General features: G+C 43.1%; 1 protein-coding gene across 1 annotated transcript in view; it reads left to right on the top strand.

The window, feature by feature from the left end:
* The window catches only part of SLC41A1 (solute carrier family 41 member 1), a 39,495-nt gene extending 26,528 nt beyond the window's left edge, over positions 1-12,967 (top strand). Inside the window, exons 6-11 of the mRNA XM_028734353.2 lie at positions 90-236; positions 1,601-1,748; positions 2,241-2,320; positions 2,684-2,818; positions 4,932-5,080; positions 9,105-12,967. Coding sequence (XP_028590186.2) covers positions 90-236; positions 1,601-1,748; positions 2,241-2,320; positions 2,684-2,818; positions 4,932-5,080; positions 9,105-9,290 — 845 coding nt within the window. The 3' untranslated portion in view covers positions 9,291-12,967. The remainder of the gene's footprint in view (positions 1-89; positions 237-1,600; positions 1,749-2,240; positions 2,321-2,683; positions 2,819-4,931; positions 5,081-9,104) is intronic.
* Positions 12,968-13,700: the final 733 nt, after the last annotated feature.

The raw sequence follows: 13,700 nt of genomic DNA, 5'->3' as shown, positions 1-13,700 counted from the left end.
GCAAATGCTATATAAGGAGGGAAGAAGAGGTGCTCTGCCTGCAGTACCTTTGCAGCAAGACTGAAACATTTCCTTTCTCTGGTGTCTAGGCATGATCATGATTGGCGTAATCATTGGCTCCAGAAAGATGGGCATCAACCCTGATAATGTGGCTACGCCTATAGCTGCCAGTCTCGGTGACCTCATCACACTTGCCCTGCTCTCTGGAATCAGCTGGGGTCTCTACATCGAACTAGGTCAGCTGAAGGCGATTGCATGACTGTGTTCTGTATGAATCATTCTGTTCATTCCCTGTAAAATTCCCAAGCCTATTCCCAGCAGACTCATTTATAAGGTGAATTCACATTTGTACTGGTGTCTGGTGCACACCTGATGCTGGCTCCCGGCAAGCATGGCTTGCAAATCGGAAGCTGATCTCAGATGTGTGCTACCCCTCCGCTGTCCTCTGTCCTCATTCCCATCCCACTTCTCCTGTTACATGTGCACTCACGCCAACCATGATTAATGCCAACCAGGTTCCCTCATAACCATGGTTTCGACTTTTTTGCCTTTCCAGGGAAGCCATTGTTTCACAATGGTGCACTTGTAACTTTAAACCACGAGTGGTTTTGACAATGGAATGGAGAGGGAAGGGAAGGTTGCTGATTCCCTGTTCCCAAATCATGTTTTACAGTGAGCTGTCTTTACATCTGCTCAAACATCTGTAGTTTATTACTGCGGAGATTATGAGAAAAAAAGTTCTTCTGTCCTGTTTTTGAATGGCTGTTTTGGTGGGGATTCAACTACATTCCTCTGCTTTGCTTGTATATTAAGAAGAATAGTAACAGCTGCCACAGATGTCCGTGCATATGGGAGATGGTACTACTTGAAAAGTATCCAAGTATTTTTGACCTGGAGGACAGATGATAATATACTACTCCAGAAATATCTAAACTGCCTATTTCAAGGCAGTTTCAAGGGGAGAGAGTGCATTACTGCTGAATCTCCCACTTGCAGGCTCCAGCGCCTAACTCTAGCTCCACCATCCCCATTGTCTATGCCAGCTGGGAGTCGTAAGTGGGAAAGGCTGCTCTAACTGCATCCATGTGAAATCTAATAAAGTATCACTGCAAATGCATTTTTTAGGTCAGAAGGTTTGGGTTGCTGTGCTACGGTTCTCCTTAGCAAGACCGTTATGCCCTCTACAGTGAAGGTTAGGACATATTGAAGTCATGGGAAACTTGTGGCCCAAAGGCACTCTCTGCACCTAAACTGATACTGGTCCTGCAATGATCTCAGTCAGCCATGTGGACTGAGAGGTAACCCAACAGGGACTGTAGCATCCTGCCCATGCGTAGTGCAGGGAACAGTGCATTTGAACTTCTAAAATAAATATGAGTTGTTGTGACCTTAGAATACTACATTCATTGGAATGTGTGTTGCGTCAGCAGATATCAAAGATTACCTTTGGCCTTGTGTAGAATTTAAATCCTAAGCGTGGCAAAATAGACTGCCTTCTTCAGTGAGTGAAAATGCAATATGATGGTTGTCTTGCCACGAACTGCTGTCTTTCACCCTGCGATGGTGGTTCTTTGACCTCTGGTTTCTTTTTCCCACTCAGAGGAGAAAGCCTATGTGAATCCACTGGTGTGTGCTTTCTTTGTTGCCCTGCTGCCCCTTTGGATCATCATTGCCAAGAAGAATCCAGCAACCCGGGAGGTGCTGTACTCTGGCTGGGAACCAGTCATCATTGCCATGGCTATTAGCAGGTAAGAAGGTGGCAAGGGGCCGCTCTCTAGGAAGGATGTCTTGGCCTCAGACTCTGAGCCACGTGGTCTGTCTGCTGCTTAAGAAGCAGATAAAATTGTTGGGGGGAAGCAGGCATTTCTGTTCTATATTGGGTCGACCTTTAATTGGGCAAACTATTCAGAGTAAGACTGAGAGTGGCTCTTTTACCACATCATTTAGTCACATGAAACTAGTTTTGTGAAATCCATCGTTAAAATGGCCTGCTTTTGACTCTTTTCTTGGCCTCAGTGAAGACAGACCGCAAATGACTGGATGTCAGTTGGTTCAAAAGCACTTTATACACTTCAAAGAAACCTTTCAAATAAAGTTTTTTAGGAATCGTAGTAATTCACTGAGTGATTTCATTGCATCATTGAAAACCAAAATGTTGCTAAGTTGGCAGTAGCTCTTTTGTGCAGATAGCTATTCTGCCCTGAATGTTTTCTTCATTTTCTTCCATTTTGTTGTTACAGTGTTGGAGGACTGATATTGGATAAAACTGTGTCAGATCCAAATTTTGCAGGGATGGCAGTCTTTACGCCGGTTATAAACGGTGAGTTTCTTTTCACTTGCACCGATTGCACATTCACACATGTCCCAGGCCTTTCTACTACCAAATGCCTACTGGGAACAACTTTCATGATTTATTTAATCAGGGATTGATTCATTGTGTATTTTTAAAATGTAATTTAATGTTACTTGTTTCACCAACATTGGAAGTATTCTGAAAGGTGAGATATAATTAATAGTAAGAGATGTTGTTTTTTTTTTAAGTGACACCTTAGGAAGGACAGCTACAAGCATGTGCAAAAAGGATTGGGGGATATATTGAAGTGGTCCAGGAATTGGTTCCGGATGCTTCAGGGAAGCTATTTCAATGGTTCTCTCTCTCTTTCTCTCTCCTCGTTCTTTCTAGGTGTTGGTGGCAATCTGGTGGCTGTCCAAGCCAGCCGCATCTCCACTTACCTCCACATGAGTGGGATGCCTGGAGAGAGCTCTGAGGCGGCCCCTCGAAAGTGTCCAAGTCCTTGCAGCACTTTCTTCAGTTCAGGTAGTCAATTTGTGTAGTGTACTGCCTCCCCCTTTGAATATGTCCTTTTAAAGTCACAGCATCTCAAAAGCGAAGCTAAGATTGATTGCTTCATTGAGAGGAAGACCAACTGAAGATTTGTTGGTTGACTCCGACTTAAATATTCACCATTCAAGTCCGTCAATCTAAGCACATCTCCTCCTGTCTTGCTCCTGTATCCTAGAGAATTTTGGGAGTTCTGTGTAGCTAGTTCTAAATGCAGTTTGGCCTTGTGTCTTTGGAAACCCTTGTTTTTTCCATTTCCATTACAAATCTTCATGTAAATTAAAAGCAATTTAGTTGTTTGTGGGTTTACAAACTGCATCTGTGGAACTATTTTGAAGCTCTTGCTAGTATTACAAAACGCTTGAGTGAGCCTGCAAATTTTCTAGCAGTACAATTCCTACTAGATTCTGTAGTGATGTTTTGCCTTCTTATAACAGAAAGCTGGCTCTGGGTCAGTCCATACAGCTCTCCCTTCAGTGAGACGGCCTAGGACAGGGAAGAGGAACCTGTGGCCCTCCAAATGGTGCTACAGCTACCATTGTTCTTGACCATTAGCCATGCTGTCTGCAGCTGATGGGACTTGCAGTCAGACAACTTCTGGAATGCCACACTTTCCCCATCCCTGGTCTAGAACTTTGTATGACTACAATTTTCAGAATAAGGCTTGTAGTGCAGAATCCAGTGTCTCCTAAGGATTCTTTGTCCCCTTGGCTAGAAATGTGCTTAAAGAAAGCCATCACAGATGTAGAGAAAATCCCGGAAATTAATTGCAACTCGTTGCAAAGATGCACTAGAAATTTTTTTGGTGGTGCTTTGTTCACATTCATTTGCTGAGGGTTCATTGATCCCTGTTGCTTGCTGTTACACACAGACTTTCTACAAGTCCTGACAAATGTGAACTAATTTCATATCCCGCTTGGTGACAAATAAGTCTCAATTATGTGACTGAATGGAACGTGCAAAATAAAAATACACTATCCTTGTTTTCATATTTCAATTGCAGGAATTCAGATTGTTTATCATATAATTCTAATCATGTAACCTTGACACGAAACATAGATTTCTGTCTAATGGGTAGAAGAAGTCAAGGCTGCTTCTCCTAATTAATTTGTGGGATAACCTAGCTTCTGTTGTCTAAGCTGTGGTAACATCTAAGTGAAATTATTGCAGTGCATTCTACGTGGGGCTGCCTTTGAAGATGGCTTGGAAACTGCAGCTGGTGCTGAGTTCAGCAGCTTGATTGCTGATTGGGACAAGACGATCTGAGCACATCACACCCAGCTAATTTGTTTCTAGACCCAATTCAGAGTGCGGGTTTTGACCTATAAAGCCTTATGTGTTTCAGGACCACCTCTCCCCACGTGAACCAACCTAGACCCTGCTCTTTTATACATATTACTTGTATTTTTAGGTTATTTTACACTTGATTTTAATGCTTTTACCGTATTTTTCACTTCATAGGGCGCACCGGACCATGTCTTGGCTTCCTCTTTAGTCGCGCACAACCTCTCCAGCTGGAGAGGCTGCACGCGGCTTTGGCAGAAGCCAAGACAGCGAGTGGGATGGATCCCGCTAGCTGTCTTGGCTTCCCTTTTTAGCCGCAGGGCTGGGGCGGGTCCGGGAGCGGGGGCGAGGTTGCCTTCGGAGCCTTCGTAGCGCAGCGGGGGTTCCCGCCGGGCTCCGAAGGCTTGCGGATAGCTGCCTGAAGCCTGGGGTGCGCAGCGGGAGTTGGAGCTGCTCTCCCTGGGCTTCAGGCTGCAGACTGCTATCCGCAAGCCTTCGGAGCCCGGCGGGAACTCCCACTGCGCTCCGAAGGCTTGCGGATAGCTGCCTGAAGCCTGGAGAGCGAAAGGGGTCAGTGCGCACCAACCCCTCTCGCTCTCCAGGCTTCAGTGAAAGCCTGCATTCGCTCCATTGGACGCACACACATTTCCCCTTCATTTTTGGAGGGGGAAAAGTGCGTCCTATAGAGCAAAAAATACGGTATATCATAAGTCTCTTTGAGTTCGACTTTCTGAAATGAAGCAACTAATAAATATGATGGTGGTGATGCTAACTCCTCAGCTGCCTCTTTACCTCTGTCCTGCAGATGTGAATTCCCGGTCTGCCCGCGTGCTCTTCCTCCTGGTGGTTCCTGGCCATCTTGTTTTCCTCTACACCATCAGCTCCATGCAAGGCGGCCACACAACACTCACCTTGATCTTTATCATTTTCTACATGACTGCAGCACTTCTCCAGGTAAGCACTGGCTTCGGTTGCCTGACCTACCTTGTCAGTGGTGAGACTGGAATTTGATTAGAATGATGAACATGGATCTTTTATTGACCACCTACACATGGTTAGGTGTAGGATGCTGACAGCATTTGGAGTTTAGGCACATCAGCAGAAGTTGACCTTGCTGGAATCACTGCTGGAAGAGCATACCTTATTCTGCATATAATCACACTGAGGCTCTGAGTTTAGGAAAATAAGAAAGCTACGTTTATTGCAAGAAACACATGCTTGATAGGAAAGTTCCTAATTCTAACTTAACTGAGTGTAGAATGCAATGACCCATGCTTCCTCTTACATCTCAGCGGGAGAGACACAAAAGATGTTTCCTTTTCCAAGCTGAGGATGAAGGAGGAAGAATGAGGTCAGCAACCCTAGGAGTTTATCAGTAGTTAACTTATAAAGAGATCTGAAGCAAGTTCTAGCGCATTCAATGGAAGTTTCCCTAAGATAAGGGAATACAGTTGTACCTAAGAAGTCGAATGGAATCCGTTCCGGAAGTTCGAAACATTCAGAAATCAAAGCGCAGCTTCTGATTGGAAGCTGTGGAAGCCCTGTCAGACGTTCGGGTTCCAAAGAACGTTCGCAAACTGAAACACTCACTTCCGGGTTTGCGGCGTTCGGGAGCCAAAACGTCTGAGTACCAAGGCATTTGGGATCCGAGGTACAACTGTATACAGAATTGCAGCCAATGCTCCTTTGGCATAATGAGACACATTTTACAGAATACAGTATTGTTTTCAAAGATACAATTGAGTATATTGTTACTACTTTTTAAAAATCAGTAGTTTTTTTAAAAAAGAATTCCTTTTTGTTTGCTTAACAGAGCTGACATCTACCAATATGATTTCTCTCAATCATATGCAGCTTCCATTATGACATGCATACCACTGTTATAAACTTAAAACAGTTTTTCCCCTGACACTTAATGTTCTGGAAAATGTTGAACCTCTGATAACTAAATAGTGCCAGGCTTAGTTTAAAATCCTTTTTGTAAAGCTGTATTTGGACATGCAATTCTTAAGCAATTCACAAGCTTTGATATGTCTAAGCAAGTCCCACTGAATTCTATGGATCTTACTTCCATGTAAGTATAAGAGTCCAACCTCTGTTCTTCTACTAATAAACATTTATAGTGAAATACTATCTAAAATGTTCTCCAGTTTGCTGTTCTGTCAAAGTATGCTGTGTTTCTGCACATTATAAAACAAAATGTTATTTGGTAATTTATGCCATGTACAAGCACAGTCAATATTTGCACATGGGTTTTTTTAAAAACAAATGTTTATACTAACAATTCAGTCCTTTTTAGTTGTCATAATAAAGTTATCTAAATGACTGTCCAAATGCCTAACCTACTAATTTGGATAATAGACTAATTGGTGAACCAATACAGTGGTACCTTGGTTCTCAAACTTAATTTGTTCTGGAAGTCCATTCCAAAACCAAAGCATTCCAAAACCAAGGCAAACTTTCTCATAGAAAGTAATGCAAAACAGATTAATCCGTCCCAGACTTTTTAAAACAACCCCTAAAACAGCAATTTAACATGAATTTTACTATCCAATGAGACCATTGATCCATAAAATGAAAGCAATAATCAATGTACTGTACTATAAAATAAATAAGACATATTGTAGATGATAAAAATTAAAATTACTTTTTTTCTTACCTGCACTGATGATAATCATTGTTTGGATGGGGGGCTTTTATCCATTTTCGCAGTCATACAATCAATCAATCAGTAGCTGAACTGGGTTCCACACAGTCACAAAAACAAAGTAACTGAAAAAGCCTCAAAAAACAAAAACACAAAATAAATAGCAAAAACAAAAGCGCCATACTTAATCTGTTCCGGAAGTCCGTTTGACTTCCAAAATGTTCAAAAACCAAGGCACAGCTTCTGATTGGTGCAGGTGCTCTGGAAACAATAGCCGACAGCTGCATCGGACGTTTGGCTTCCAAAAATTGTACAAAAACCAAAACACTTCCAGGTTTTCGACGTTTGAGTACCAGGGCATTTGAGTACCAAGGTACCACTGTATGGGATAGGGATGGAGCAGTCAAAACTTTAGACAGGGGGGGGGGCAGAATATTTTTTCTCTGGAAATATTTTTAAACAGGTTTCTAGCCTTTTGGAGACCTTCAAAGTGTCCATGGATGACCTATGGAATTTTTTGCAGCCAGATAAGTAGGTAAAATAGATTTCTGGAGTTACAGGTTAGGATGCTCAGTCTTGTGTGAGTGGAGAAAGATAAACTTTCTGTGCTTTTATTTTATTTTTAAGGGCAACAATTCTGAGGTACTGTACTTCAGGTCCTAATCACTTTAGATAACTGCATTGAGCATGTACCCTCTAAGATTAGGCTAGATTTTGAGTAGCTTTTATCTGAAAGTAGTTTCTGACAGAGGAATTTACAACCCTTTCTCCTCCCGCATAGACTCTTGTATGGCCACAGAAGGGTAGAAATTAGGTTTCCTGCTGAGAAAAGGAGGTGTGGGGCATGCCATTTCCTCCTTCCCTTGTTCAAGACTTTATTTACCCAGTAGTAAGTTGTCAAGTCAGCCAGAATGAATGATGGAAGGGGGTGGGGACGAGGCTAGTGAAATGGATGCTGAGGGTTCGGATTACTCTCAGCTGTCCTCGTAGCGGATTTTGGCTTCCCATAATTCTTGGGCACAAACTGCAAAGTGCGGGAGGAAAGAGAGGCTGTGGCCAGGGAACTTTCTGCCAAAACTGACCACTTCCTTGATGCTTGTGGAAGTAGCTGCAGACTCTGAGTCATGTCAGCAGCTGAACAGAACCTCAGGGAAGTGACTTGCAGTTCTCCTGGGAAGAAAGGAAACATCCTGCCAGATGCAACTCATGGACCCTCACTATGCTTGCAGGAGCTTGGAAACTTTAGAAGGGAACTTTTGGTGAACTTATCATTCCAGGCACATTGCATAGTACAGGTTGCTTCGTTTTCAAAGGTCTGGAGGGAGACCTTTGCATAAAATAGTATTTCTCTTACTACTGACAGCGATTTGCAGTAACGGTAATTTAAATGGCTTTCATTCACACCTCCACAAGGCTGAAGAGCATCGGCAAGCAGTCAGTAGTTTCTCATGAGTAACCACATGCAGAGCATCACTTGCCCTGCCAGTTGGCCATAGGTCCTGGGGCTGTAGAGAGAGGAGGCCAGAGGTGAGAGCAGCCGCAGTATTTCAGACTATAGAGTCTTCTCTCTTCCAGTCAGCTCGCTGTTGTTGTTCGCCCTGCTATAGTGATGCCATCAGGGCAGGGCTTTGGGATAGAGGTCCTGGGCTCCATTCAGCAGAATGAACAGGAGGGTCCCAAATGCAGCAGGGCTGGCTGACCTCATTTTGAGCCCTGAGGGCCAAATGTGGTCCTCCAAGTCTCTCCATCTGGCCCTTGGGAATCTCTCTAGGCTGCACAAGCTCACTAGCCCTGCTTTGCAACCTTCTTGAGGGCTTTTGCCTGACTGGAATGTGTCCTTCAACTCTGACCATGCCTCTTACTTCCTTGGATTGAAGAACAGAGAGGGGGCTGTTTATGCGCTGTACAAATGGAAAATATGCTTTTGTTGCTCTGCCTGCTTTTCCCTCTGGCCCCATCCCCTGTTGGCATGTGGTTCCTAGAAGGGAATGTGGCCCTGGGACTGGAAAAGATGTAGATGCTTAGCATCTGAAGAGGAAGGCCTTGTAAATCTACTGGGTGACTTTAGAATCGGAACTTAACTGCATTGCTAGAAGTGGGGAGTCTTTCCCAAAAGAGCTGTGTCCCCGTTAATCCCCGTTAATCCACCACATTTGCGCAGGAGTGGCTGTTGTGCCCTTATTACTGAACTGGGGCTTGCGTTATCATACAATATTGGATAATGCTGTGTATACCAGGCTTGCTTTAGTGCTTCAGTTCAAGACCAAACATGCAGTTCCAGTGGCCTTGGCATCAGTGGCTAATGTGACGCATTGTGCTTCTGTCTTCTAGGTTCTCATTCTTCTCTACATTGCCGACTGGATGGTCCACTGGATGTGGGGCAGAGGCATGGACCCGGACAACTTTTCTATACCTTACCTGACAGCGCTGGGCGACTTGCTTGGGACAGGTCTGCTGGCCCTCAGCTTCCATATTCTCTGGCTCATTGGGGACCGAGACACAGACGTAGGGGACTGAAGCTACCCTTCCTCAGCATCTCCACTCCCCGGCTCTTTTCCTTCAGTGACATTCCCCACCCCCACCCCTTCTACAAAGCCTTGCTTGCCACTCTCTGTCTCTCTTTGGGACTTTAACTTTGATACTGGATTCTCATTATTTTCAATGGGAATTTTATGTGGTTTATATTTCAAGCCAAGTTTGTACAGGAAAAAATGTTTTAGGAAGGATAAAAGAAGAAGAAAAATATGTAAAGACAATCACCAAGTGCAATTTCATAATGGTTAATATCTGAACTAAAGGATATTACAGAACAATTGATCAGATTTTTAAGAAATCCCACCTTCCCCAGTTTGCACCCACTCAAGACACTAAATGTGAAGGGCCTCTGTGTGTGTGTGTGTGTGTGTGTGTGTGTGTGTGTGTGTGTTAATGTTTGAGAGAGATGCAATTCATATTTGCTTTGTTATTTAAATTAGGTATAAAAGTTATTTGCCTATTGTCACAACTGGATTCTGAATCGGATTCAGTGGTTTGGGTTCTGTGCATGCTTCCTTCAATTTGTCAGCACTAGTACCGCATCTCATTTGACCACAAACAAGACCTTCGTGGCTCAGAAAATTGACCACTTGCCATTAGTAGACTGCCCTGTAACTCACTGACTGTGTTGCATCCTACCCTAGGCTGAATGTTCTTTAAAGGATGTTGGGCTACTCGGAATAACAGAATGATTGGTGGGAATAGACCAAATTCATTCTCTGCTGAGGAGTCCACAAAAGCCTGACTCAAGAAGAGATGATTATGGTGGACTTCCACTATTTTATACTATAGTCTTAAAAAAGTGATACAGCTAAGATCCACCTTGTTCCTGTTAGTTGCCACTTAGTGCCAGTTCCCTTGCAAAAACATGGTCATCTGTTATTTTAAAAAGGCTGATACAAAGTACAGCTTATACTCAGCTGCCTATCGCTGTTAAGGAGAGTTTTCACTGCTTTACACAGAACCTGGGCGCTTGCTCTCACCTAATGCCTTTTTAAACCTATTGCCTCTTCTATGCTGCTTCGTTTATGAATGGTCCATTTTGATCTGAAAAACGATGAACCAACTGGTTTCATATTCTCATTGTCTCCAAATTTTAAATTCCGGCGTTGAGATGAGTCATGGTGCTGCACTTTGACGTCAACTGTGGGTGCTTTGCAGCCCCTGAGTTCTCAACACAAGTTATCTGAGGGTATCTGCAACAGCACAGATGCTGGATATTTCCCAGTCTACCTAGCAATGTGTCACCTATGTATCCTTATATAGTACAAAGCAGTTGGTTCATATCAAAAGTCTTCACGTATTCAGGGATGAAAGCTCTTCACTTGTATGTCTTAAGTGTTTGTCTGGAAGATCAGCTTGGTGTACCTCCCCCCCCCCCCACTCTGTCAAATAAATTCCTAGAGGTTACCCTCTCTATGTTGAGGTCATTAAATATGGCACATCCTGGGTTTGTTTGTGGGTGCATTGCATGGCAGCAAGTAAGACCCATCTCTCACTTTCAACACTAGCAGGTTGTGGCTAAGGTTGGTAGTATTAAAAATAAATTGTTCTATTTTATGACTGTGAATCTGAAGAAATGTCACCCAATCTGACAGAGTAACTGTCCGGAAACTGACACAGCATTTTTAAAATTTATTTTGGAAGCATGGCATTTATTTTTAGTCTCAAAAGTTCTGTAGAAGACTCCAAGTACTGGGGAACCTAGAGCCTGAGCCTCTGGATTTTACTGCATTCTGAGCTCCGCTGGCCAGGGAACATTGGGGGAAATACAGATTAGCTTCTGTGAGCAATGCATTTCCTCTTTTGAAGTCCATCATGCTCACCACAAGTTCTGCAAGCACCATGCTCTGGCCCTCATGGAGCTGGAACCCTTCGAATGAGTAGCTCAAGATAACATAAATGAAAACAGCCACATTGCTTACCTAAAACAAGGGGACCATTTCATTCATCCTAGGAATGAAAGTGAAGACTCCAGATTGTCCTTGGATGGGGGCCTCTTGTGCTGGTATTTACTTGCATATAGGTCATGTCTACCTATTCTTGTTAGGCACTCTAATCAAATACATTTCTTCAGTGCAAACTCTCCTTAAGCCAGGCATGGCCAAACTTGGCTCTGCAGATGGGGACTATAATTCCCATCATCCCTGACCACTGGTTCTGTTAGCTAGGGATGATGGGAGTTGTAGTCCCAAAGCATCTGGAGGGCCAAGTTTGGCCATGTCTGACTTAAGCTCTCTTTACTTACTTCTCCATTAGCTTCTCCACAGTGGAGGATCATTTTATAATGTGTTTTCTCCTTTTGGCTTTAATTCCTAAATGAAACTGAAGTTCAGAGAGGAAATTAGTATGGATGTGTCTGGAATACGCAATGGTCTTCTGAAGAAGATTGGGGTACTAGATTTGACTTGCTATGCCTAACAGGCCCGAGATTAGATAGAATACCTGTTGCCTTCAGAAAGGTGTATTGCCTTTTTATATTAAAAAAAACAACCACTAAGCATAACAGGGCAGCTTTTGCTAGCACGATTATGCTTGCTGGGCTAGAGCATAAATAAGTTTCCTATAAAATTTGGATTTGGGACCCTGACCTTCTAAATAACTCTTGGAGGCAGTGTTGCTCCAGTTCAGAAGGCTTGAACTGTGATCAAAATGAAAGATCTAGATGGAAATTTGTGCCAAAGTGGTGCATAAAGGGCTCAATTGGACCACTGTACTCTTGAGGCTGTTAATCTTAAACAGGGGCTGTCTTAGCATAGTCCTGTGGCTTCAAGAGGCCTATTTCAGACTGCCCTGAGCATTGGCGCCTTCATACCAAGCCATCAAGAACAAAGCTTTGGGACCACAGTGCAAAAGTGTATCTAAGGCCATCTTTTCAGTCTACATTGCAGGGTAGCCTTAATTATGTGGCACAGTAGATGTGGATATAGATGTCAAACTTCTGTGAATAACAGTTTTTGCACAGCTGAAAGTGATACTCTTCTGACTTCCAACTGGGAGTACTTGTAAATAACTCAGTTTCTGCTTAAGAATGGGCTTTGTCAACATAACTCAGTGTTATCTAAAGGGCCCAGGACTTTCATCTTGCCTTCCCATAGCTGTTAAATGTTAAACTTCTATAATGACCTTCATCTGTCTCCCTCTGTATGTGTTGTACTGTTGGATGCATCTAAGTTTTCAGCTTTGTAACATTTGAGCAATCCGTTTCTTTATACATGGAATCCCCTTTGGACATCTTTTCTTCCTCATTACATCCATTTCTCTAGTCAAAGTCTGTGTCTGTGCATCCCGTGAAAGAGTGTAACTCTCCTGGTCTTGGCTGCAAGACTTAGCCCCAGGCCCAGGAGCTGGAGTGTGTGCATGTCACTTGGGTGGAATCCCTAGATTTTATTATGTATACAGTGGGGTGAGATGGGGTAACAAAGTGGGTGTGTATGAACAGAATTTAATCTCAAAGCATTGAAGAATAATTTTATTCTCACCGGTTGCACTCAAATGCATGTATATTTAAACCTGGCTGCAAACGACGATGAAGCTATTGGTTTACACCTTTATTAAAAGAAAAAGAAACTCATTATTTATAGTTGCTGTAACTGAATTGACAGATGCCAATTTAACTGATAAATTATATTTGGTAAAATAAAGATGACATTTCTTTATACAGCTCGTGGTGGTTTTTCTGTTGGTTAAAAAAGGTCTGCAGTTGAAGCTTCACTGATCCTACTGGTATGTAAAACACAACCCCCACTTCCAAGCCCCATAGGTGCTCTGATCCACAGTCCCTAAATTTCCCTTGTCTGCCTGCCCTGCCCTACTCCAATGCCCAGCCCTCACAGCTTTCTCCTATTACTAGGCCATGTGATATTCTCCTTTTAACACCACTCATCCTGCCTACATTGCATAACTTCTGGTCATGTGCTCACCTTCTCTAAAAGACAAAGTGAGTCACACAGGAAATAGTGCAGTTTGTAGAGCGTGAAAGCACGGGACTCTTAATCTGAAGGTCGTGGGTTCAAGCCCCACATTGGGCAAAAGATTCCTGCATTGCAAGGAGTTGGACTAGATTACCCCTCATGGTTCCTTCCAACTCCACAGTTCTATGATTCTATTTAAAAATCAGTCCCAGCTCTCCAGAATATGTGGGTTTCTGGTCAGCTAGTACTCACCCGGGAATATCAACCTGAAATCTGCTTCCACTGGTAGTTCAATGCTGCTTTAAATTGCTGGTTAAAGGTAGAATAAATAAGTAAATAAAGCTAGACAAAGTGAAAGTTTGATGACATTAAACAGTCAGTGAATAATCTGTGGATTTGGAGGGAGAAGACAGCACAAGCTTTCATGGCCTCAAGCCCACTTACTGAAATGAATAAAGTGAAATCTTAGCTGGTAAGC

This window comes from Podarcis muralis, chromosome 5, assembly GCF_964188315.1.
Source record: "Podarcis muralis chromosome 5, rPodMur119.hap1.1, whole genome shotgun sequence".
Classification (NCBI taxonomy): domain Eukaryota; kingdom Metazoa; phylum Chordata; class Lepidosauria; order Squamata; family Lacertidae; genus Podarcis; species Podarcis muralis.
Note: the sequence above shows the minus strand (reverse complement) of the source record. Positions and strands in the feature narration are given on the sequence as shown.